Consider the following 17,866-nt stretch of genomic DNA (forward strand, 5'->3'; position numbering starts at 1 on the left):
CCCCCCAATGTCCCCAATGTCCTCTCAAAGTCCCCAATGTCTCCAGTGTCCCCTCAATGTCCCCAATGTCTCCAATGTCCTCTCAATGTCCCCAATGTCCCTGCAGTGTCCCCAGTGTCCCCAATGTCCCCTCAGTGTCCCACCTCTGCGTGCCTCCCTGAGGGAGCTGCTCAGCACCGTGTCCCCAATGTCCCCCCAATGTCCCCAATGTCTCCAATGTCCCCTCAATGTCCCCAATGTCCCCAATGTCCCTGCAATGTCCCCAATGTCCCCACAGTGTCCCACCTCTGCGTGCCTCCCTGAGGGAGCTGCTCAGCACCATGTCCCCAATGTCCCCAATGTCCCCCCAATGTCCCCAATGTCCTCTCAATGTCCCCAATGTCCCCTCAATGTCCCCAATGTCCCTGCAGTGTCCCCAATGTCCCCTCAGTGTCCCACCTCTGCATGCCTCCCTGAGGGAGCTGCTCAGCACCGTGTCCCCAATGTCCCCCCAATGTCCCCAATGTCTCCAATGTCCCCTCAATGTCCCCAATGTCCCCAATGTCCCCTCAATGTCCCCAATGTCCCCTCAGTGTCCCACCTCTGCGTGCCTCCCTGAGGGAGCTGCTCAGCACCATGTCCCCAATGTCCCCAATGTCCCCTCAATGTCCCCAATGTCCTCTCAATGTCCCCAATGTCCCCAATGCCCCCCCAATGTCCCTGCAGTGTCCCCAGTGTCCCCTCAGTGTCCCACCTCTGCGTGCCTCCCTGAGGGAGCTGCTCAGCACCGTCCACCACTGCTGGGCCTCGCGCTCCTCGGGGAACCGCAGCGCCACCGCCTCCTGTGCCGCTGTCCCCGATGATGTCCCCAGTGTCCCTGATGGTGTCCCTGCTGTCCCCGACGGTGTCCCCGGCGCTGGCAGCTGCAGCTCGTGGCTGGCGGGGCCGCACACGCGGTAGGACACGTCCCGAAGGTCACACTCTGCCAGGGGCTGGGGACAACAGGGACACGGGGGACAGGGATGGGGACAGGGACAGAGGGGACACGGGGGACAGGGACAGGGAGAGGAGGGCACGGGGATGGGACAGGGATGGGGACAGGGATGGGGACAGGAGGGGACAGGGACACAGGGGATATGGAGAGAGATGGGGACAGAGACGGGGACAGGAAGGGACAGGGATGGAGGGAACAGGGATGGGACAAGGACAAGGATGGGACAGGGATGGGGGAGAGGAACAGGGACAGTGGGGACAGGGACAGGGGGGACAGGGACACAGAGGTCAGGGAGAGGGATGGGGACAGGAGGGGACAGGGATGGGGATGGGTCAAGAATGGGACAGGGATAGGGGCAGTAACAGTGATGGGACAGGGACAGTGACAAGGCATGGACAGGGATGGGGACAGGGATGAGGATGGGACAGGGCCAGAGACAGGAGGGGACAGAGATGGGACAGGTCTGGGGTCACCATGGGGTCACCACAGGCTCGGGACCCACTGGGACAGCCTGGTCACCCCTGGGGTCTCCTGGTCACCCATGGTCACTCCTGGGGTCCCCTGGTCACTCTCGGTGTCCCCTGGTCACCCTTGGGACACTTTGGGTACCCCTGGCCGCTTTGGAAGTGCTCTGCTCACTTTTGGGGTGCCCTGAGCCCCTCACTGTCCCTTGTCCCTTATCCCTGCCTGCGGGTGACACGGGACAATCCCGGGAGTTCCCATCCTTCCCAAACCTCCAGGGACCTCCCAGGGACCCCGCCGGGCTCCTCAGGGGAGACAATCCCGGGGGACATTCCCAGGGGGGACAATCCCGGGTCACTCCTATGGGGACAATCCCGGGGGACAATCTCGGTTCCCCCCGGTCCCCTCCGGTCTCTCGGGCCTCACCCCCGTTCCCCCCCCCCCCCATTTCCCCGCCCCCTCCCCTCCCCCCGACCCCCGGGGCGCCCCCCGGGCCCCTCCCCCGCCCCCTCCCCTTCCCCTCACCGCGCCGCCCCCCGCCTCCGCCCGCCGCAGCGCCAGGCGGAAGCGGCGCCGCCCTTCGGCTCCCGGCGTGACGCTGAGCTGCAGGCGGAGCGCGGCGCCGGCGGCGGCGGCGGGCAGCAGGCGGCAGGGCGCGGCCAGCTCGGCCCGGGCCGCCATCAGCACCGTGCCAAAGGCGGCGGCGGCCGGGCCGGGCCCGGGCGCTCCGGGCGCCGCCATGGCGGCCCCGCCACTTCCGGCCTCCCGCCCGCGCGGTCCTGCCGCCAATGGGGTCCCCTCCGGGGGAGCGGGCGGGAAACGCGGCAGAGCACGCGGGGGTTCCGGGGGAGGAGCGTTCCGCCCTGGCCACGCCCCGTGGCCGCGCCCTCCCGGCCCCGCCCCGCTGTGATTGACAGGCGCTCCCCCCGTCTTTGTCCGCGCCAGCCAATGGGAGCGCCGAGCGCCCCCGCGGTGGGCGGGGCCGCGGGCTCTGCGCGGATTGATGTTGGTGTCAGCCAATAAAAGGCCGGCGGGGCGTTGATTGATGGGTGTTATCGCCAATGGGATCGCGGGCCGCGGGCACCTCTCGGGCGGGGCGGGTGCGGGCGGGGCGGTGCCGCCGCTGTTGCCGTCCGGTGCCGCAGGAGAAGGTCGCCCGCTCGCTCGCTCGCTCCGGGGGACTCCCAGGAACTCGCTCAGCCGCTCGCACCGTCCCGAGCACTCGGGGACATGTCGAGGTGGGCGGAGGCCCGGTGGGCCGGCGCCAGACGGCGGACGGCGGCCGCGGCACACTCGCCCTCCTCGAGCTTTCCCCGGAGACGCCTCCCTTTACACGCACCCCGAGCCTGAAGGCGCTGCCACGGCGAAGAGGCACCGATAAGGAGCAGGACGCGCCGGTAAGCCCGCTCGGCCCGCCGCCCCTTCCTCTGCGCGCCCACAAGCCGCGCGGACTACAGCTCCCGGCGTACCCCGCGCCGCCCAGGCGTGGCGTAGCACGGCGCGCAGCCGCGGGGCAGGATGGGAGCAGTAGTCCAGCGATGGCGAGGATGGGGCCGTTAGCGCGGGGGATGCCGGGAGCCGTAGTCCGCCAATAGATCGGGGCTATGCGCTGCGCCGTGCATGCCGGGAGCTGTAGTCCGTTTCTCTCGCGGCTGTGTTTCGCGCGGGGCATGTCGGGAGCTGTAGTCCAGCGCGCGGGGCATGCCGGGACTCCACTTCCTGTGGCGCCGCCCGGGACCGGGGGAGATTTTTCCGCGCCCTTTTCCCGCTTTTTTTTCCTCCTTTTTTGTCTCCTTTTCCTCCTTTTTTTCCTCCTCTTGTTCTTCCTCCTCCCCCTCTGCCTCTGCCCCTCCGCCTGTCACCGTCTCCCCCTTTGCGGTGCCGCTGCCAGCTCCGCTTGAAGCTCCTCTTCCTCCTCCTCCGCTTCCTCTTCCTGTTTCTTTCGTTTTCCCTTTCTTTTGTTTTTTCATTTTTCCCTTTCCCGTTCCCATTTCTGCATTTTCCTTCTTTTCCCCTTTCCCGTTTCTTCAGTTTTTCCCTCTTTCCCCTTTCCTTTTCCCATTTCCACTCCCATTTTTGCATTTTCCCTTTCCGCTTTCCTTTTCCTGTTTATGAGCCCTTTCCTATTTATGAATTTTCCCCTTTCCTTGTTTGTTTTCCCCATTCCCGTTTCTGCATTTTTCCCATTCTCATTCTCATTTCTTCATTTTCTCTCTTTCCCTTTCCCATTCCTGTATTTTCTTTTTTCCTTTTCCCATCCCCATTTTTTCATTTCCTCTCTTTCCCCATTCCTGCGTTTTCCCTCTCCCCAGTTCCCCCCCGGTGTTTCCATTCCCAGAAATTCACGTTCCCCCATTCCCTCCCCTCGTCTCTCCCCGGGGCTCAGCTGCCGCACCGGGGGAGCTGCCCCGGGAATTTTCCCGGGAATCTCGGGGGTTTCCCGGGAATTTCCCCGCCCGCCCCGGGGGAGGATGAAGCTGCTGGAGAACTCGAGCTTCGAGGCCATCAACTCCCAGCTCACCGTGGAGACCGGGGACGCCCACATCATCGGCAGGTACGGGGCACGGGATGCCACCGGGAATCTGGGAATGCTGGGCCATGAAACCCGGGAGTGCTGTCCTTGAGAATCTGGGAGTGCTGGCCCCTGAAACCCGGGAATCTGGGAATGCTGCCCTGGAAAAGCTCTGGGAATTCTGTCCTTGAGAATCTGGGGATGCTGGCCCCTGAAACCCGGGAATCTGGGAATGCTGCCCTGGAAAAGCTCTGGGAATTCTGTCCTTGGGAATCTGGGGATGCTGGTCCCTGAAACCCGGGAATCTGGGAATGCTGCCCTGGAAAAGCTCTGGGAATTCTGTCCTTGGGAATCTGGGAGTGCTGGCCCCTGAAACCCGGCAATCTGGGAATGCTGCCCCTGGAATCTGGGAATGCTGCCCTGGAAAAGCTCTGGGAGTTCTGTCCTTGGGAATCTGGGAATGCTGGCCCTGGAATCTGGGAATTCTGTCCTCATGAAACCTGGGAACACCAGGAATGCTGCCCTGGGAATCTGGGAATTCTATCCTTGAGAATCTGGGAATTCTATCCCGGGAACACTGGGAATGCTGTCTCTAGAAAAGTTCTGTGAATCTGGGAATTCTGTCCTTGAGAATCTGGGAATTCTATCTCAGGAACACTGGGAATGCTGTCCCTAGAAAAGTTCTGGGGATCTGGGAATTCTGTCCCCGGGAATCTGTGAATCCTGCCCCTGGAAACCTGGGAGTGCTGCTCGGGGAACACTGGGAATGCTGCCCCTGGGAATCTGGGAATTCTATCCTTGAGAATCTGAGAATTCTATCCTGGGAACACTGGGAATGCTGTCTCTGGAAAAGCTCTGGGAATCTGGGAGTTTTGTCCTTGACAATCTGGGAATTCTGTCCTTGAGAATCTGGGAATTCTATCCCGGGAATACTGGGAATGCTGTCCCTAGAAAAGTTCTGTGAATCTAGGAATTCTGTCCTTGAGAACCTGGAAAGTCTGTCCTGGGAATCTGGGAATTCTGCTCCTGGAAAAGCTCTGGGAATTCTGTCCCTGGGAATCTGGAAATGCTGGCCCTGGAATCTGGGAATTCTGTCCTCATGAAACCTGGGAACACCAGGAATGCTGCCCTGGGAATCTGGGAATTCTGTCCCCGGGAATCTGGAAATGCTGGCCCTGGAATCTGGGAATTCTGTCCTTGAAAAAGCCCTGGGAATCTGGGAATTCTGTCCTCATGAAACCTGGGAACACCAGGAATGCTGCCCTGGGAATCTGGGAACGTTGGCCCTGGAATCTGGGAATTCTGTCCCTGAAAAAGCTCTGGGAATCTGGGAACGCTGCCCTGGAAGGGCTCCGGGAATCTGGGAATTCTGTCCTTGGGAATCTTGTGAATGCTGTCCCTGGGATCTGGGAATTTTGTCCCCAGGAATCTCGGAATTCTGCCCCATGAAACCTGGGAATTCTGTCCTGGGAATCCGGGAATTCTGTCCCCATGAAACCCGGTGGCAGCAGGAATGCAGCCCCAGGAATCTGGAAATTCTGTCCCTGGAAGGGCTCCAGGAATCTGGGAATGCTGCCCCCTGAAACCCAGGAATCTGGGAATGCTGCCCTGGGAATCTGGGAATTCTGTCCTTGAGAATCTGGGAATACTACTCCTTTGAAACCCAGGAATCTGGGAATGCTGTCCCTGGAAGAGCTCCAGGAATCTGGGAGTGCTGCCCCGTGAATCTGGGGATTCTGTCCTGGGAAAAGCTCTGGGAACTCTGCCCTGGGAATCTGGGAATTCTGCTCCTTTGAAACCTGGGAATTTGAGAATGCTGACCCATGAATCTGGGAGTTCTGCCCCAGGAAAAGCTCTGGGAACCTCGTAACGTTGCCCCAGGAAACCTGGGAGCGCCGTTCCTTTGAACCCAGGAATCTGGGAATGCTGGGAGAGCTCCTGCTATTCCAGGGATCCTGGGGCAGCCCCAGATTCTCTGGGAATTCCATTCCAAAATGCCAGATTTTCCGTGGCAAGCCATTCCCTGTTTTCCCATCCTTCCAGCCTTTACCCCAAAGCCCTCTGCAGCCCTCCCGGAAAAACCCTGGGAAAGGCCCTGGCATCTCATGGATCCCCCTGGGAGTGTTTGTGGGATCTCTGGGATCCCCTGAGCGGGTTTTTGGGATCCCCTGAGCGGGTTTTTGGGATCCCCTGAGCGGGTTTTTGGGATCTCTATCCCCTGGGAGGGTCTGCGGGATCTCTGGGGTTTCTGGGTGGGTTTCTGGTATCCCCTGATTGGTTTTTTTGGGATCTCTGGGATCCTACAGAATTGAGAGCTAGTCATGCAAGCTGGCGGGGATCGACATGGATCCCCCTGGGAGGGTTTTTTGGGATCTCTGGGATCTTTGGGAAGGTTTCTGGGATCCCCCTGGGAGGGACTCTGGGGTCTCTGAGCTTCCCTGGGAGGGTTCCTGGGATCTCTGTGAGGGTTTTTGGGATTTCTGGGATCTCTGGGTGGGTTTCTGGGATCTCTGAGCTCTCCTGGGAGGGTGTCTGGGATCTCTGTGAGGGTTTTTGGGATTTCTGGGATCTCTGGGTGGGTTTCTGGGATCTCTGAGCTCCCCTGGGAGGGTTCCTGGGATCTCTGTGAGGGTTTTGAGGATCTCTGGGTGGGTTTTTAGGATCTCTGGGATCCACCAGGATCGAGGGCTACTTGTGAAAGCCGACTGGGATCGACAGGGATCCCTTGGAAGGGTTCCTGGCATCTCTGGGAGGGTTTTTAGGATCAGTCCAGCCCTGGATCCCAGAGGATCGAGAGCTACTTCATCCAAGCTGGCTGGGATCAACAGGGTTTGGTTTCTGGGCTCCCCTAGGCGGGTTCCTGGGATCTCTGGGAGGGGTTTTGGGGATCTCTGGGATCTTTGGGAGGGTTTTTAGGATCTCTGTGATCCCCTGGCACAATCAAGAGCTCCTCGTGCAAGCTGGCCAGGATTGACAGGGATCCCCTGGGTGGGTTTTTGGGATCTCTGAGCGGGTTTCTGGGATCTCTGATGGATTTTGGGGTCCCCCAGGATTGAGAGCTACTCATGCAAGTTGGCTGGCATTGACAGGGATCCCCTGGAAGGGTTTTTGGGATCTCTGGGATCCCCAGGATTGAGAGCTCCTTGTTTGTGCAAGCTGGCTGGGATTGACAGAGATCCCCCTGGGAGGGTCTCTGGGATCTCTGTGAGGGTTTTTGGGATTTCTGGGATCTCTGGGATCCCTCGGGTGTGTTCCTGGGATCCCTCGGGTGTGTTCCTGGGATCTCTGGGAGGGTTTTTGGGATCTCTGGGAGGGTTTCTGGGATCTCTGATGGGTTTTTTGGGGATCCCCAGGATCGAGAGCTACTCGTGCAAGCTGGCTGGCATCGACAAGCAGCTCTTCAAGCAGTTCTGCCAGGAGGGGCAGCCCCACGCGCTGGAGGCGCTGAGCCCCCCCCAGAGCTCCGGCCTGAGCCCCGGCAGGTGAGAACTGGGAACACTGGGAATGCTGGGACTGGGGGGACTGGGGACACTGGGAATGCTGGGAACACTGGGACTGGGGAAACTGGGAACACTGGGGGCCCTGAGCCCTCCCCCCAGAGCTCCAGCCTGAGCCCTGGCAGGTACGAACTGGGAGCACTGGGAACACTGGGAATGGGGGAACTGGGGACACTGGGAACAGTGGGGCGCTGAGCCCCCCCCAGAGCTCCGGCCTGAGCCCCGGCAGGTGAGAACTGGGAGCACTGGGAACACTGGGAATGCTGGGACTGGGGGAACTGGGGACACTGGGATGGGCACTGGGGGCACTGGGAATGCTGCTAACACTGGGACTGGGGGAACTGGGAACACTGGGAGCAGTGGGGGCACTGAGCTCACCCCAGAGCTCCGGCCTGAGCCCCGGCAGGTGAGAACTGGGGGCACTGGGAACACTGGGATGGGCACTGGGGGCACTGGGAATGCTGGGAACACTGGGACTGGGGGAACTGGGAACACTGGGAACAGTGGGGGGCACTGAGCTCACCCCAGAGATCCAGCCTCAGCGCTGGCAGGTGAGAACTGGGAACACTGGGAGCACTGGGATGGGCACTGGGAGCACTGGGAATGCTGGGATTGGGGGCACTGGAAACAGTGGGGGCACTGAGCCCCTCCCCAGAGCTCCGGCCTGAGCCCTGGCAGGTGAGAACTGGCAGCACTGGGAACACTGGGAATGCTGGGACTGGGGGAACTGGGGACACTGGGAACACTGGGAACAGTGGGGCCCTGAGCCCCTCCCCAGAGCTCTGGCCTGAGCCCCAGCAGGTGAGAACTGGGAGCACTGGGAACACTGGGATGGGCACTGGGGGCACTGGGAATGCTGGTAACACTGGGACTGGGGGAACTGGGAGCACTGGGGGCACTGAGCTCACCCCAGAGCTCCAGCCTGAGCCCCGGCAGGTGAGAACTGGGAGCACTGGGATGGGCACTGGGAATGCTGGGAACACTGGGATTGGGGGAACTGGGAACACTGGAGGCCCTGAGCCTGTCCCAGAGCTCCGGTCTCAGCCCCGGCAGGTGCGAACTGGGGGCACTGGGAACACTGGGACTGGGTGAACTGGAAACACTGGGAGACTGAGAGGGGCACTGGGAAACTGGGCACTGGGAAACTGGGAGGGGCACTGCAAAGCTGGAATGGGTACTGGGAAACTGGGGTGGGAGCTGTAGTGGGAAACCGGGGTGGGCATTGGGATCGTGGGGTGGGCATTGGGATCGTGGGATCGTTGCTGGGATCAGCCCCAGGATTAACCTGGGATCTCTCTGGGATCAGCTCTGAGAGTTTGGAATCAGCCCCAGGATTAGCCTGGGATTTCTGGGATCAGCTCTGGGAGTTTGGGATCAACCCCAGGATGAGCACAGGATCTCTGGGGTCAGCTCTGGGATCCCTGGGATCAACCCCAGAATGAGGACAGGATCTCTGGGGTCAGCTCTGGGATCCCTGGGATCAGCCCCAGGATGAGCACAGGATCTCTGGGATCAGCACTGGGAGTTTGGGATCAGCCCCAGGGGCAACTCTGGAATTTTGGGATTGGCCCCAGGAGCGCTGTCCCCCCGGTGTGCCTGCTGTCCCTGTGGTTGGTGACACTGGTGACATTGCCAGGCTGGGGACAGGGCCATCACTCATTGACAGCGATGATACTGTGGTGACACTGGTGACACCATTGTTGTCCCCAGGCAGGGGGAGTGCCCTCTCAGCGACATGGTGTCCCTGTGGTGACGCTGGTGACACGGTTGTCACTCTCAGACGGGGGAGGGCCCGCTGAGTGACATGTGTGGCTGCAAGACGCTGTTCTACCTGATCGGTGTCCCTGTGTTGACACTGCTGACACTGTGGTGACACCATGGTGACACTGTTGTCACTCTCAGACAGGGGGACGGCCCGCTGAGTGACACGTGCGGCTGCAAGACGCTGTTCTACCTGATCGGTGTCCCTGTGGTGACACTGGTGTCCCTGTGGTGACACTGGTGTCCCTGTGGTGACACTGCTTACACTGTGGTGACACCGTGGTGACACTGTTGTCGCACTCACACAGGGGGAGGGCCCGCACAGCAACGCGTGCAGCCGCAAGATGCTGTTTTACCTGATTGGTGTCCCTGTGGTGACACTGTGGTGACCCTGTGGTGACACTGATGACCCTGTGGCGACACTGTGGTGACCCTGGTGACATTCCTGTCCCCCCAGGCAGGGGGAGGGCCCGCTCAGCGACACGTGCAGCCGCAAGACGCTGTTCTACCTGATCGCCACCCTGAACGAGGCCTTCCGGCCCGACTACGACTTCAGCGCCGCCAAGAGCCACGAGTTCAGCCGCGAGCCCAGCCTCAACTGGGTACGGACTGGGAGGGACTGGGATGGGATTGGGAGCACTGGGAGGGACTGGGATGGGACTGGGAGAGCCACGAGTTTAGCCGCGAGCCCAGCCTCAACTGGGTACGGACTGGGAGGGACTGGGAGGGACTGGGAGCACTGGGAGGGACTGGGAGAGCCACGAGTTCAGCCACGAGCCCAGCCTCAACTGGGTACGGACTGGGAGGGACTGGGATGGTCTGGGAGGGATTGGGATGGGACTGGGAGGGACTGGGATGGGACTGGGAGGGACTGGGAGCACTGGGAGGGACTGGGAGAGCCACGAGTTCAGCCGCGAGCCCAGCCTCAACTGGGTACGGACTGGGAGGGACTGAGATGGGACTGGGATGGACTAGGATGAGACTGGGAGAGCCATGAGTTCAGCCAGGAGCCCAGCCTGATCTGGGTACTGGGGGCACTGGGAGAGACTTGGATGGGACTGGGATGGACTGGGATGGGACTGGGAGCACTGGGAGAGACTGGGATGGACTGGGAGAGCCATGAGTTCAGCCGCGAGCCCAGCCTGAACTGGGTACGGATTGGGAGGGACTGGGATGGGAGAGCCACAGGTTCACCTGTGAGCCCAGTCTGCACTGAGAGGGATTGGGATGGGACTGGGAGGAGCTGGGAGAGCCACAGGTTCCCCTGTGAGCGCAGCCTGGGCAGGGTACGGAGCATGGAATGGGGTGAGATCACCTGGACTCACCTGGGGGAGCGGGAGCAGGACGGGCTTGGAGCAGGAGGAACCTTCAAACTCCAAACTCCACCAACCTGGCTTTGGACACGGCCAGGGGTGGGGCAGCTGCAGCTTCTCTGAGAGTCTTTTCCATCCCTTCCCTCCTCCCAGAGCCAGGAATTGCCGATCCATATCCCCCCATCCTCCATATCCCCCCATCCCCAATCCTGCAAACAGCATTCCCTGTCCCTGGGGGTCACTCTGTGCCCGTGCCCATTCCCCTGGAGCCTCTTCAGGCATGGGAGGCTCCGTCCAACCCGGCCTTGGACGCTTCTGGGAGCGAAGAATCCGCAGCCTCTCTGGGCAGCGCGGTCCTGGGCAAGCCCCATTCGTGTGTCCCCCATTCCTGGGCCAGCCCCATTCTTGTGTCCCCCATTCCTGGGCCAGCCCCATTCGTGTGTCCCCCATTCCTGGGCCAGCCCCATTCGTGTGTCCCCCATTCCTGGGTCAGCCCCATTCCTGTGTCCCCTGTTCCCGTGCTAGCCCCGTTCCTGTGTCCCCCGTTCCTGGGCCAGCCCCGTTCCCATGTCCGCGGTTCCCGTGCCAGCCCCATTCCCATTCCCATGTCCGTCGTCCCCGTTCCCAGGCCAGTCCCATTCCCATGTCCCTCGTCCCCCATTCCCATTCCTGAACCAGCCCCATTCCTGTTCCCATGTTCCACATCCCCATTCCCCTGTCCCCCATTCCTGTTCCCATGTTCCACATCCCCATTCCCCTGTCCCCCATTCCTGTTCCTGTGTCCCCATCCTCATTCCTGTGTCCCTCATTCCTGTTCTCGTGTCCCACGTCCCTGTTCCCATGTCCCTCATCCCCCTTCCCATCTCTCATGTCCCTGTTCCCGTGTTCCCGTTCCTGTGTCCCACATCTCTGTTCCCATGTCCTCCATCCCGAGTCCCCATTCCATGTCCCTTGTCCCTGATCCCATGTCCCCCTTCCTCATTCTGTGTCCCCTGTCCTCATTCCCGTGTCCCTCATCCCTGATCCCGTCTCCCTTGTCCCCATTCCCGTGTCCCTCGTCCCCATCCCAGGTGGTGAATGCCGTGAACTGCAGCCTCTTCTTGGCCGTGTGTGACGGTTTCATCCCTGTTCTACGTCCCCTGTCCCCATTCCATGTCCCTTGTCCCAATCCCGTGTCCCCTGCCCCCATTCCATGTCCCCAATCCCATGTCCCCTGTTCCCATTCCAGGTGGTGAATGCTGTGAACTGCAGCCTCTTCTTGGTCGTGCGTGAGGATTTCGTCCGTGTTCCCTGTCCCCTGTCCCCATTCCATGTTCCCTGTCCCGATTCTGTGTCCCTTGTCCCAATCCCGTGTCCCCTGTTCCCATTCCAGGTGGTGAATGCTGTGAACTGCAGCCTCTTCTTGGCTGTGTGCGAGGATTTCATCCCCAGTCCATGTCCCCTGTTCCCATTCCCCAATGTCCCCTGTCCCCATTCCACAATGTCCCCTATACCCATTCCACAATGTCCCCTGTCCTCATTCCACAATGTCCCCTGTCCCCATTCCATGTCTCTGTTCTCAATCCCGTATCCCCTGTCTCCATTTCAATGTCCCCTGTCCCCATTCTGTGTCACAGGTGGTGAATGCTGTGAACTGCAGCCTGTTCTCGGCCGCGCGCGAGGATTTCATCCCCGTTCCCACATCCCCTGCCCCCAGTCCCGTGTCCCCTGTCCCTAATCCTGTGTCCCACATCCCCAATCTCATGTCCCCTGTCCCCATTCAGTGTCCCCTGTCTCCATTGCAGGTGGTGAATGCTGTGAACTGCAGCCTGTTCTCGGCCGTGCGCGAGGATTTCATCCCCATTCCATGTCCCCTGTCCCCATTTCATGTGCTCTGTCCCCATTCTGTGTCACAGGTGGTGAATGCTGTGAACTGCAGCCTGTTCTCGGCCGTGCGCGAGGATTTCAAGGCGCTGAAGCCGCTGCTGTGGGACGCGGTGGATGAGGAGATCTGCCTGGCCGAGTGTGACATCTACAGGTACGGGGGCACCTGGGGCTGGCCGTGCCCCATCCCGGGGGATCCCGGCCCTTCCTGATCCCAGGGATCTCAGCTCTACCTTATCCCAGGGGGATCCCAGCCCTTCCTGATCCTGAGGGATTCCAGCCCTTCCTGATCTCAAGGGATCCCGGCCCTTCCTGATCCCAGGGATCCCAGCCCTTCCTGAGGGATCCCAGCTCTGTTCCCATCCATCCAGGCCTTTCCCAGTTTTCCTGTTCCCAATCCTGAGCCTTTTCTACTTTTCCTGTCCTCTATCCCGTTCAGGCATTTCCCACTTTTCCTGTCCCCAGTCCCATGACATTCCCACTTCTCCATTCCCCTATCCCCTAACTTCCCCACTTTTCTATTCCCCCATCCCGTGACTTCCTCGCTTTTCCTGTCCCAAATCCCGAGCCTTTCCCACTTTTCCTGTCTCCAATCCTGTGACATTCCCACTTCTCCTGCTGCCATCCCTTGACATTCCCACTTTCCCCAGTCCTGTGACATTCCCACTTTTCCTGCTCCCAATCCCCTGACATTCCCACTTTTCCATTCCCCAGTCCCGTGACATTCCCACTTTTCCCAATCCCATGACATTCCCACTTTTCCTGTCCCCAGTCCTGTGACATCCCCGCTTTTCCCATTCCCGTGACGTTCCCACTTTTCCCAATCCCGTGACATTCCCACTTTTTCTGTCCCCAATCCTGTGACGTTCCCACATTTCCCAATCCCGTGACATTCCCACTTTTCCGGTTCCCAGCTACAACCCGGACCTGGACTCGGATCCCTTCGGGGAGGACGGCAGCCTCTGGTCCTTCAATTACTTCTTCTACAACAAGAGGCTGAAGAGGATCGTCTTCTTCACCTGCCGCTCCATCAGGTCAGGGCGGCATTCCCGAAATTCCAGGGGCCATTCCCCAGGGCATTCCCTGAAATTCCAGAGAGCATTCCCTGGGGGATTCCCTGAAATTCCGGGGGCATTCCCCAGAGGATTCCCCAAATTCTGGGGAGCATTTCCCAGGGGATTCCCCAAATTCTGGGGAGCATTTCCCAGGGGATTCCCTGAAATTCCAGAGGACCTTCCCCAGGTAATTCCTCCAATTCCGTGAGGCATTCATTCCCCAGGGGATTCCCTGAATTCCAGAGGGGCATTCCCCTGGGGATTCCCTGAATTCTGAGGGCCATTCCCAGGGAGATTCCAGGGTCCGTTCCCATGAAGATTCCACACAGTTCCCTGTAGAGGGTTCCCCAGAATTTCAGGAGCCATTCCCAAGGGGATTCCTCAGAATTCCCGGGGCCATTGCCAAGGGGATTCCTGTAATTCCAGAGGGCATTCCCAAGGGGATTTCCCCACAGTTCTTTGGGGGATTCCCGAGGGAGTTCCCTGCAATTCCAGGGGTCCTTCCTGAGGGGATTACCCAGAATGTTCCCGGGGGGATTCTCCGAAATTCCAGGAGCAGTTCCCAACGGTATTGCTCAGAATTCCAGGAGCTGTTCCCAAGGGGATTCCTCAGAATTCCAGGGACCATTCCCAGGGGGATTCTCTAGAATTCCAGGGGCCATTCCAAGGGGCATTCCTGGAATTCCAGGGGCCATTCCAAGGGGCATTCCTGGAATTCCAGGGGCCATTCCCAGGGGCATTCCCCAGAATTCCAGGGGCCATTCCCAGGGGCATTCCCCAGAATTCCAGGAGCCATTCCCAAGGGGATTCCTGGAATTCGAGGGATCATTCCCAAGAGGTTCCCCAGAATTCCAGGAGCCATTCGCCAGGGAATTCCCTGAAATTCCAGAGGGCCTTCCCCAGGGCATTCCTGGAATTCCAGGAGGCATTCCCCAGGGGATTCCCAAATTGCAGGGGGCATTCCTGAGGAGATTCCAGGGGTCCTTCCCAAGGGGGTTCCAGGGGGCCCTTCCTGAGGGGATTTCCCAGAATTCCAGGGGTCATTCCCAAGAGGATTTCCAGAATTCCAGGGGATGTTCCCCAGGGGGTTCTGTGGAATTCCTGGGGTCATTCCCGAGGAGATTCCCTGGAATTCTGAGGACCATTCCCAGGAGGATTCCATGGTCCATTCCCATGGGGATTCCACACAGTTCTCTGTAGAGGGTTCCCCAGAATTTCAGGAGCCATTCCCAAGGGCATTCCTCAGAATTCCAGGAACCGTTCCCAAGGGGATTCCCTGGAATTCCAGGAACCGTTGCCAAGGGGATTCCCTGGAATTCCAGGGGCCATTCTCAGGGAGTTCCCCAGAATTCCAGGGGCCATTCCTGAGAGGATTCCCTGGAATTCTGGCCTTTGCCTCCCACAGTGGCTATGCCTACACCCGGCCGGACACCGGCACCGAGCTGGACATGGACCTGGGCGAGGGGGACACCGAGAAGGGCGACAGCGGCGACCCCGAGGGCGGCGCCATCGAGGAGGACAGGTGGGTGGGGCGGGGCAGGGGGCGTGGCCACAGGTGAGGCAGGGTGGGGTAGCAGGCGTGGCCGCAGGTGGGTGGGGCAGGGTGGGGGCAGGGGGTGTGGCCCCAGGCGAGGCAGGTGACCCTCCCTGTTCCCTGTCCTCGTTGCAGGCTGCAGGTGATGTGCATGTGAGATTCCTGGTGGGATCCGAGACACCAGGAACGGAACCAGCAAAGGGAACGGAACCAGCAATGGGACTGGAAATGGACTGGGAACCAAACCAGCGCCAGGAACGGGACTGGGAACGGAACCAGGACTGGGAATGGGACTGGGAACGGAACCAGGAATGGAAGTGGGAACAGAACCAGCACTGAGAACGGAACCAGCACTGAGAACAGAACCAGGACTGGAACCGGGACTGGGAACAGAGCCAGGACCGGAACCGGGACTGGGAATGGAACCGGACCTGGGAATGGAACCAGGGCTGGGAAAGGAACCAGGACTGGGAAAGGAACTGGGAATGGAACCAGGAATGTAACCAGCACTGGGAGTGGCACCAGGAAAGGAACCAGGAACGGAACCAGAACCAGGAATGGAACCAGGAGCAGAACTGGCACCAGGAAAGGAACCAAGAACAGAACCAGGAATGCAACCAGAAGCAGGAACGGAATCAGAACTGGCACCAGGAAAGGAACCAGGAACGGAACCAGGACTGGCAACCAGACCAGCATTGGCACCGGGAATGGAGCCAGGAACAGAACCGGGAAAGGACCTGGCCCTGTCGTGGCGCCGCTGGTCCTTCCTGAGCCATGTCCCCCCTGTCCCGGTGTCACGGTGTCCCCATGTCCCCCCCTGGACACTGGAGCCCCCCAGGAATCCCGGAGCCCCAGAAGCTTCGCTGCACTTTATGGCTCCTGCCCTCGGCTGCACTGATCCCCGTCCCACCTGCCCAGGCTCCTGACGGGCTCCATCCGTCCATGCCGGCCCTGCCCGGGGCAAAACCCCAAATCCCACCCCAGGAACTGCCCCCCTGCCCCCCCTCCCGAGTCCGTGTGTTTCAAGAGTTTGGCTTTGCTCTGTGTCTGCTCCAGCTCTGCTTTTCCTGCTGGGAGCTCACCTGGGTGAGATCCAGGTGAGCCCCATGCCTGAGGCTGGCTGGGCCCAGCTGCACCTCCCTGGGATCTGGGATCTGGATCAGGGGGATCCCACCTGCACCTCCCACCTCTCACCTGGGTGAGATCCAGGTGAGCCCCATGCCTGAGGCTGGCTGGGCCCAGCTGCACCTCCTTTGGGCTCTGGGTCTGGATTGGGGGATCTGGATCTGGGGTCTGGATCAGGGGGATCTGGGATATGGATTAGAGGATCTGGGATCTGGATCAGGGATCCCACCTGCACCTCCCACTTCTCACCTGGGTGAGATCCAGGTGAGCCCCATGCCTGAGGCTGGCTGGGCCCAGCTGCGCCTCCCTGGGATCTGGGTCTGGACTGGGGGATCTGGGGTATGGATTGGGGATCCCATATGCACCCCCCTTGGGATCTGGGTCTGGATCAGGGGGATCTGGATCTGGCATCTGGATTGAGGGGATCTGGATCTGGGATATGGATCTGGGTGGGGATCCCACCTGCACCTCCCTGGGGATCTGGAACTGGGGAGGGTCCCACCTGCACCTCCCTTGGGATCTGGGTCTGGATCAGGGGGATCTGGGGTATGGATTGGGGATCCCACCTGCACCACCCTTGGGATCTGGGTCTGGATCAAGGGGGATCTGGATCTGAAATATGGATTGGGGATCCCACCTGCACCTCCCCCTGGGATCCAGAGCTGGGATCTCACCTGGGCCAGGTGAGCCCCGTGCCTGAGGCTGGTGGGGCCCAGCTGCGCCTCCCTGGGATCTGGATCTGGACTGGGGATCCCACCTTCACCTCCCTGGGGATCTGGGTCTGGGTCAGGGATATCTGGATCTGAGATACGGATCTCGGGATCCCACCTGCACCTCCCTTGGAATCTGGGTCTGGATCAGGGGGATCTGGATCTGGCATATGGATTGGGGATCCCATCTGCACCTCTCTTGGGACCTGGGATACGGATCAGGGGGTCTCACCTGCACCTCCCTTGTGATGCAGAGCAGGGGGATCCAACCTGCACCTCCCTTGGGACCTGAGATCTGGATCAGGGGGTTCCACCTACACCTCCCCTGGCATCTGGATCTGGGGGTCCTACCTGAGCCCTCTGTGGGAAGCGAATTCTGGTGGAATTCTAGGGTAGAGGGGTCCCACCTCCCTTGGGATCTGGGATCTGGATCAGGGGGTCCCTCCTGCGCCCTCCATGTGAAACGAATTCCAGTGGAGTTCTAGAATAGGGGGGTCCCATCTCCTTTGGGATCTGGGATCTGGAACATGGGGGAGTCCTGCCTGCACCTCCCTTGGGGTCTGGGATCTGGAGTGAGGGGTCCCATCTGCAGCCTCCGTGGGAATTGAATTCCAGTGGAATTTGGGAGCAGGGGAGTTCCACTCTCATCCTGAAGGGTATCTGGATCAGGAGAGTCCCTGACCTCCCCAACCTCTCCAGGTGTAGATTTCAGGGTCTGATTCTGGCCCTGTTCCCTCTCCAGGTCCAGGGTCCAGCTGGCCACGCACAAGGAGGGGCCACTGAGGCCCCCCAAAGCCCCTCCTGCCCCCCCAGTTGGGGGCATTTCTGTGGGGATCCTGTTGTTGTCACCAGCAGCTCTCCCAGCCCCATGGGAGTCAGTTTGTGCTCCCCCAGATTCCCCGGGGGGATCGACCCAGCTCCTTCATTCCCCCTAAACTCCCCCTGGAAATTTGGAATTCTACACTTTTGCAGTGTCCTGCCAATAAAAGATTTCTGGGATTTTCCTGGGGGGTTTCCCTGGGATGTCGCTGTTACCACGAGGAGGGTCCTGGCCCAGAATG

General features: G+C 60.3%; 1 protein-coding gene across 2 annotated transcripts; it reads left to right on the forward strand.

Annotated features, from left to right (window-relative positions):
* Window positions 1-2,556: 2,556 nt before the first annotated feature.
* MAF1 (MAF1 homolog, negative regulator of RNA polymerase III) lies at window positions 2,557-15,297 on the forward strand. 2 transcript variants are annotated; one of them, XM_058815198.1, is made up of 8 exons: window positions 2,557-2,832; window positions 3,748-3,989; window positions 7,301-7,429; window positions 9,663-9,807; window positions 12,414-12,535; window positions 13,296-13,415; window positions 14,842-14,958; window positions 15,106-15,297. In XM_058815198.1, the coding sequence occupies exons 2-8, from the start codon at window positions 3,907-3,909 to the stop codon at window positions 15,125-15,127; spliced, it is 738 nt and encodes a 245-aa protein (XP_058671181.1). In that variant the 5' UTR covers window positions 2,557-2,832; window positions 3,748-3,906; the 3' UTR covers window positions 15,128-15,297. The 2 variants fall into 2 exon arrangements, with proteins under 2 accessions (XP_058671181.1, XP_058671172.1); XM_058815189.1 differs by having other exon boundaries at window positions 3,822-3,989.
* Window positions 15,298-17,866: the final 2,569 nt, after the last annotated feature.

The sequence above is a fragment of the Ammospiza caudacuta genome, chromosome 1, assembly GCF_027887145.1.
Source record: "Ammospiza caudacuta isolate bAmmCau1 chromosome 1, bAmmCau1.pri, whole genome shotgun sequence".
Lineage (NCBI taxonomy): Eukaryota > Metazoa > Chordata > Aves > Passeriformes > Passerellidae > Ammospiza > Ammospiza caudacuta.

Coding starts and splice junctions, on each gene's coding strand:
- MAF1 (XM_058815198.1), top strand. CDS start 3,907: ATGAAGCTGCTGGAGAACTCGAGCTTCGAGGCCATCAACTCCCAGCTC. Junction 3,990..7,300: donor GACGCCCACATCATCGGCAG/GTACGGGGCACG, acceptor GGGGATCCCCAG/GATCGAGAGCTACTCGTGCA. Junction 14,959..15,105: donor GGCGCCATCGAGGAGGACAG/GTGGGTGGGGCG, acceptor TCCTCGTTGCAG/GCTGCAGGTGATGTGCATGT.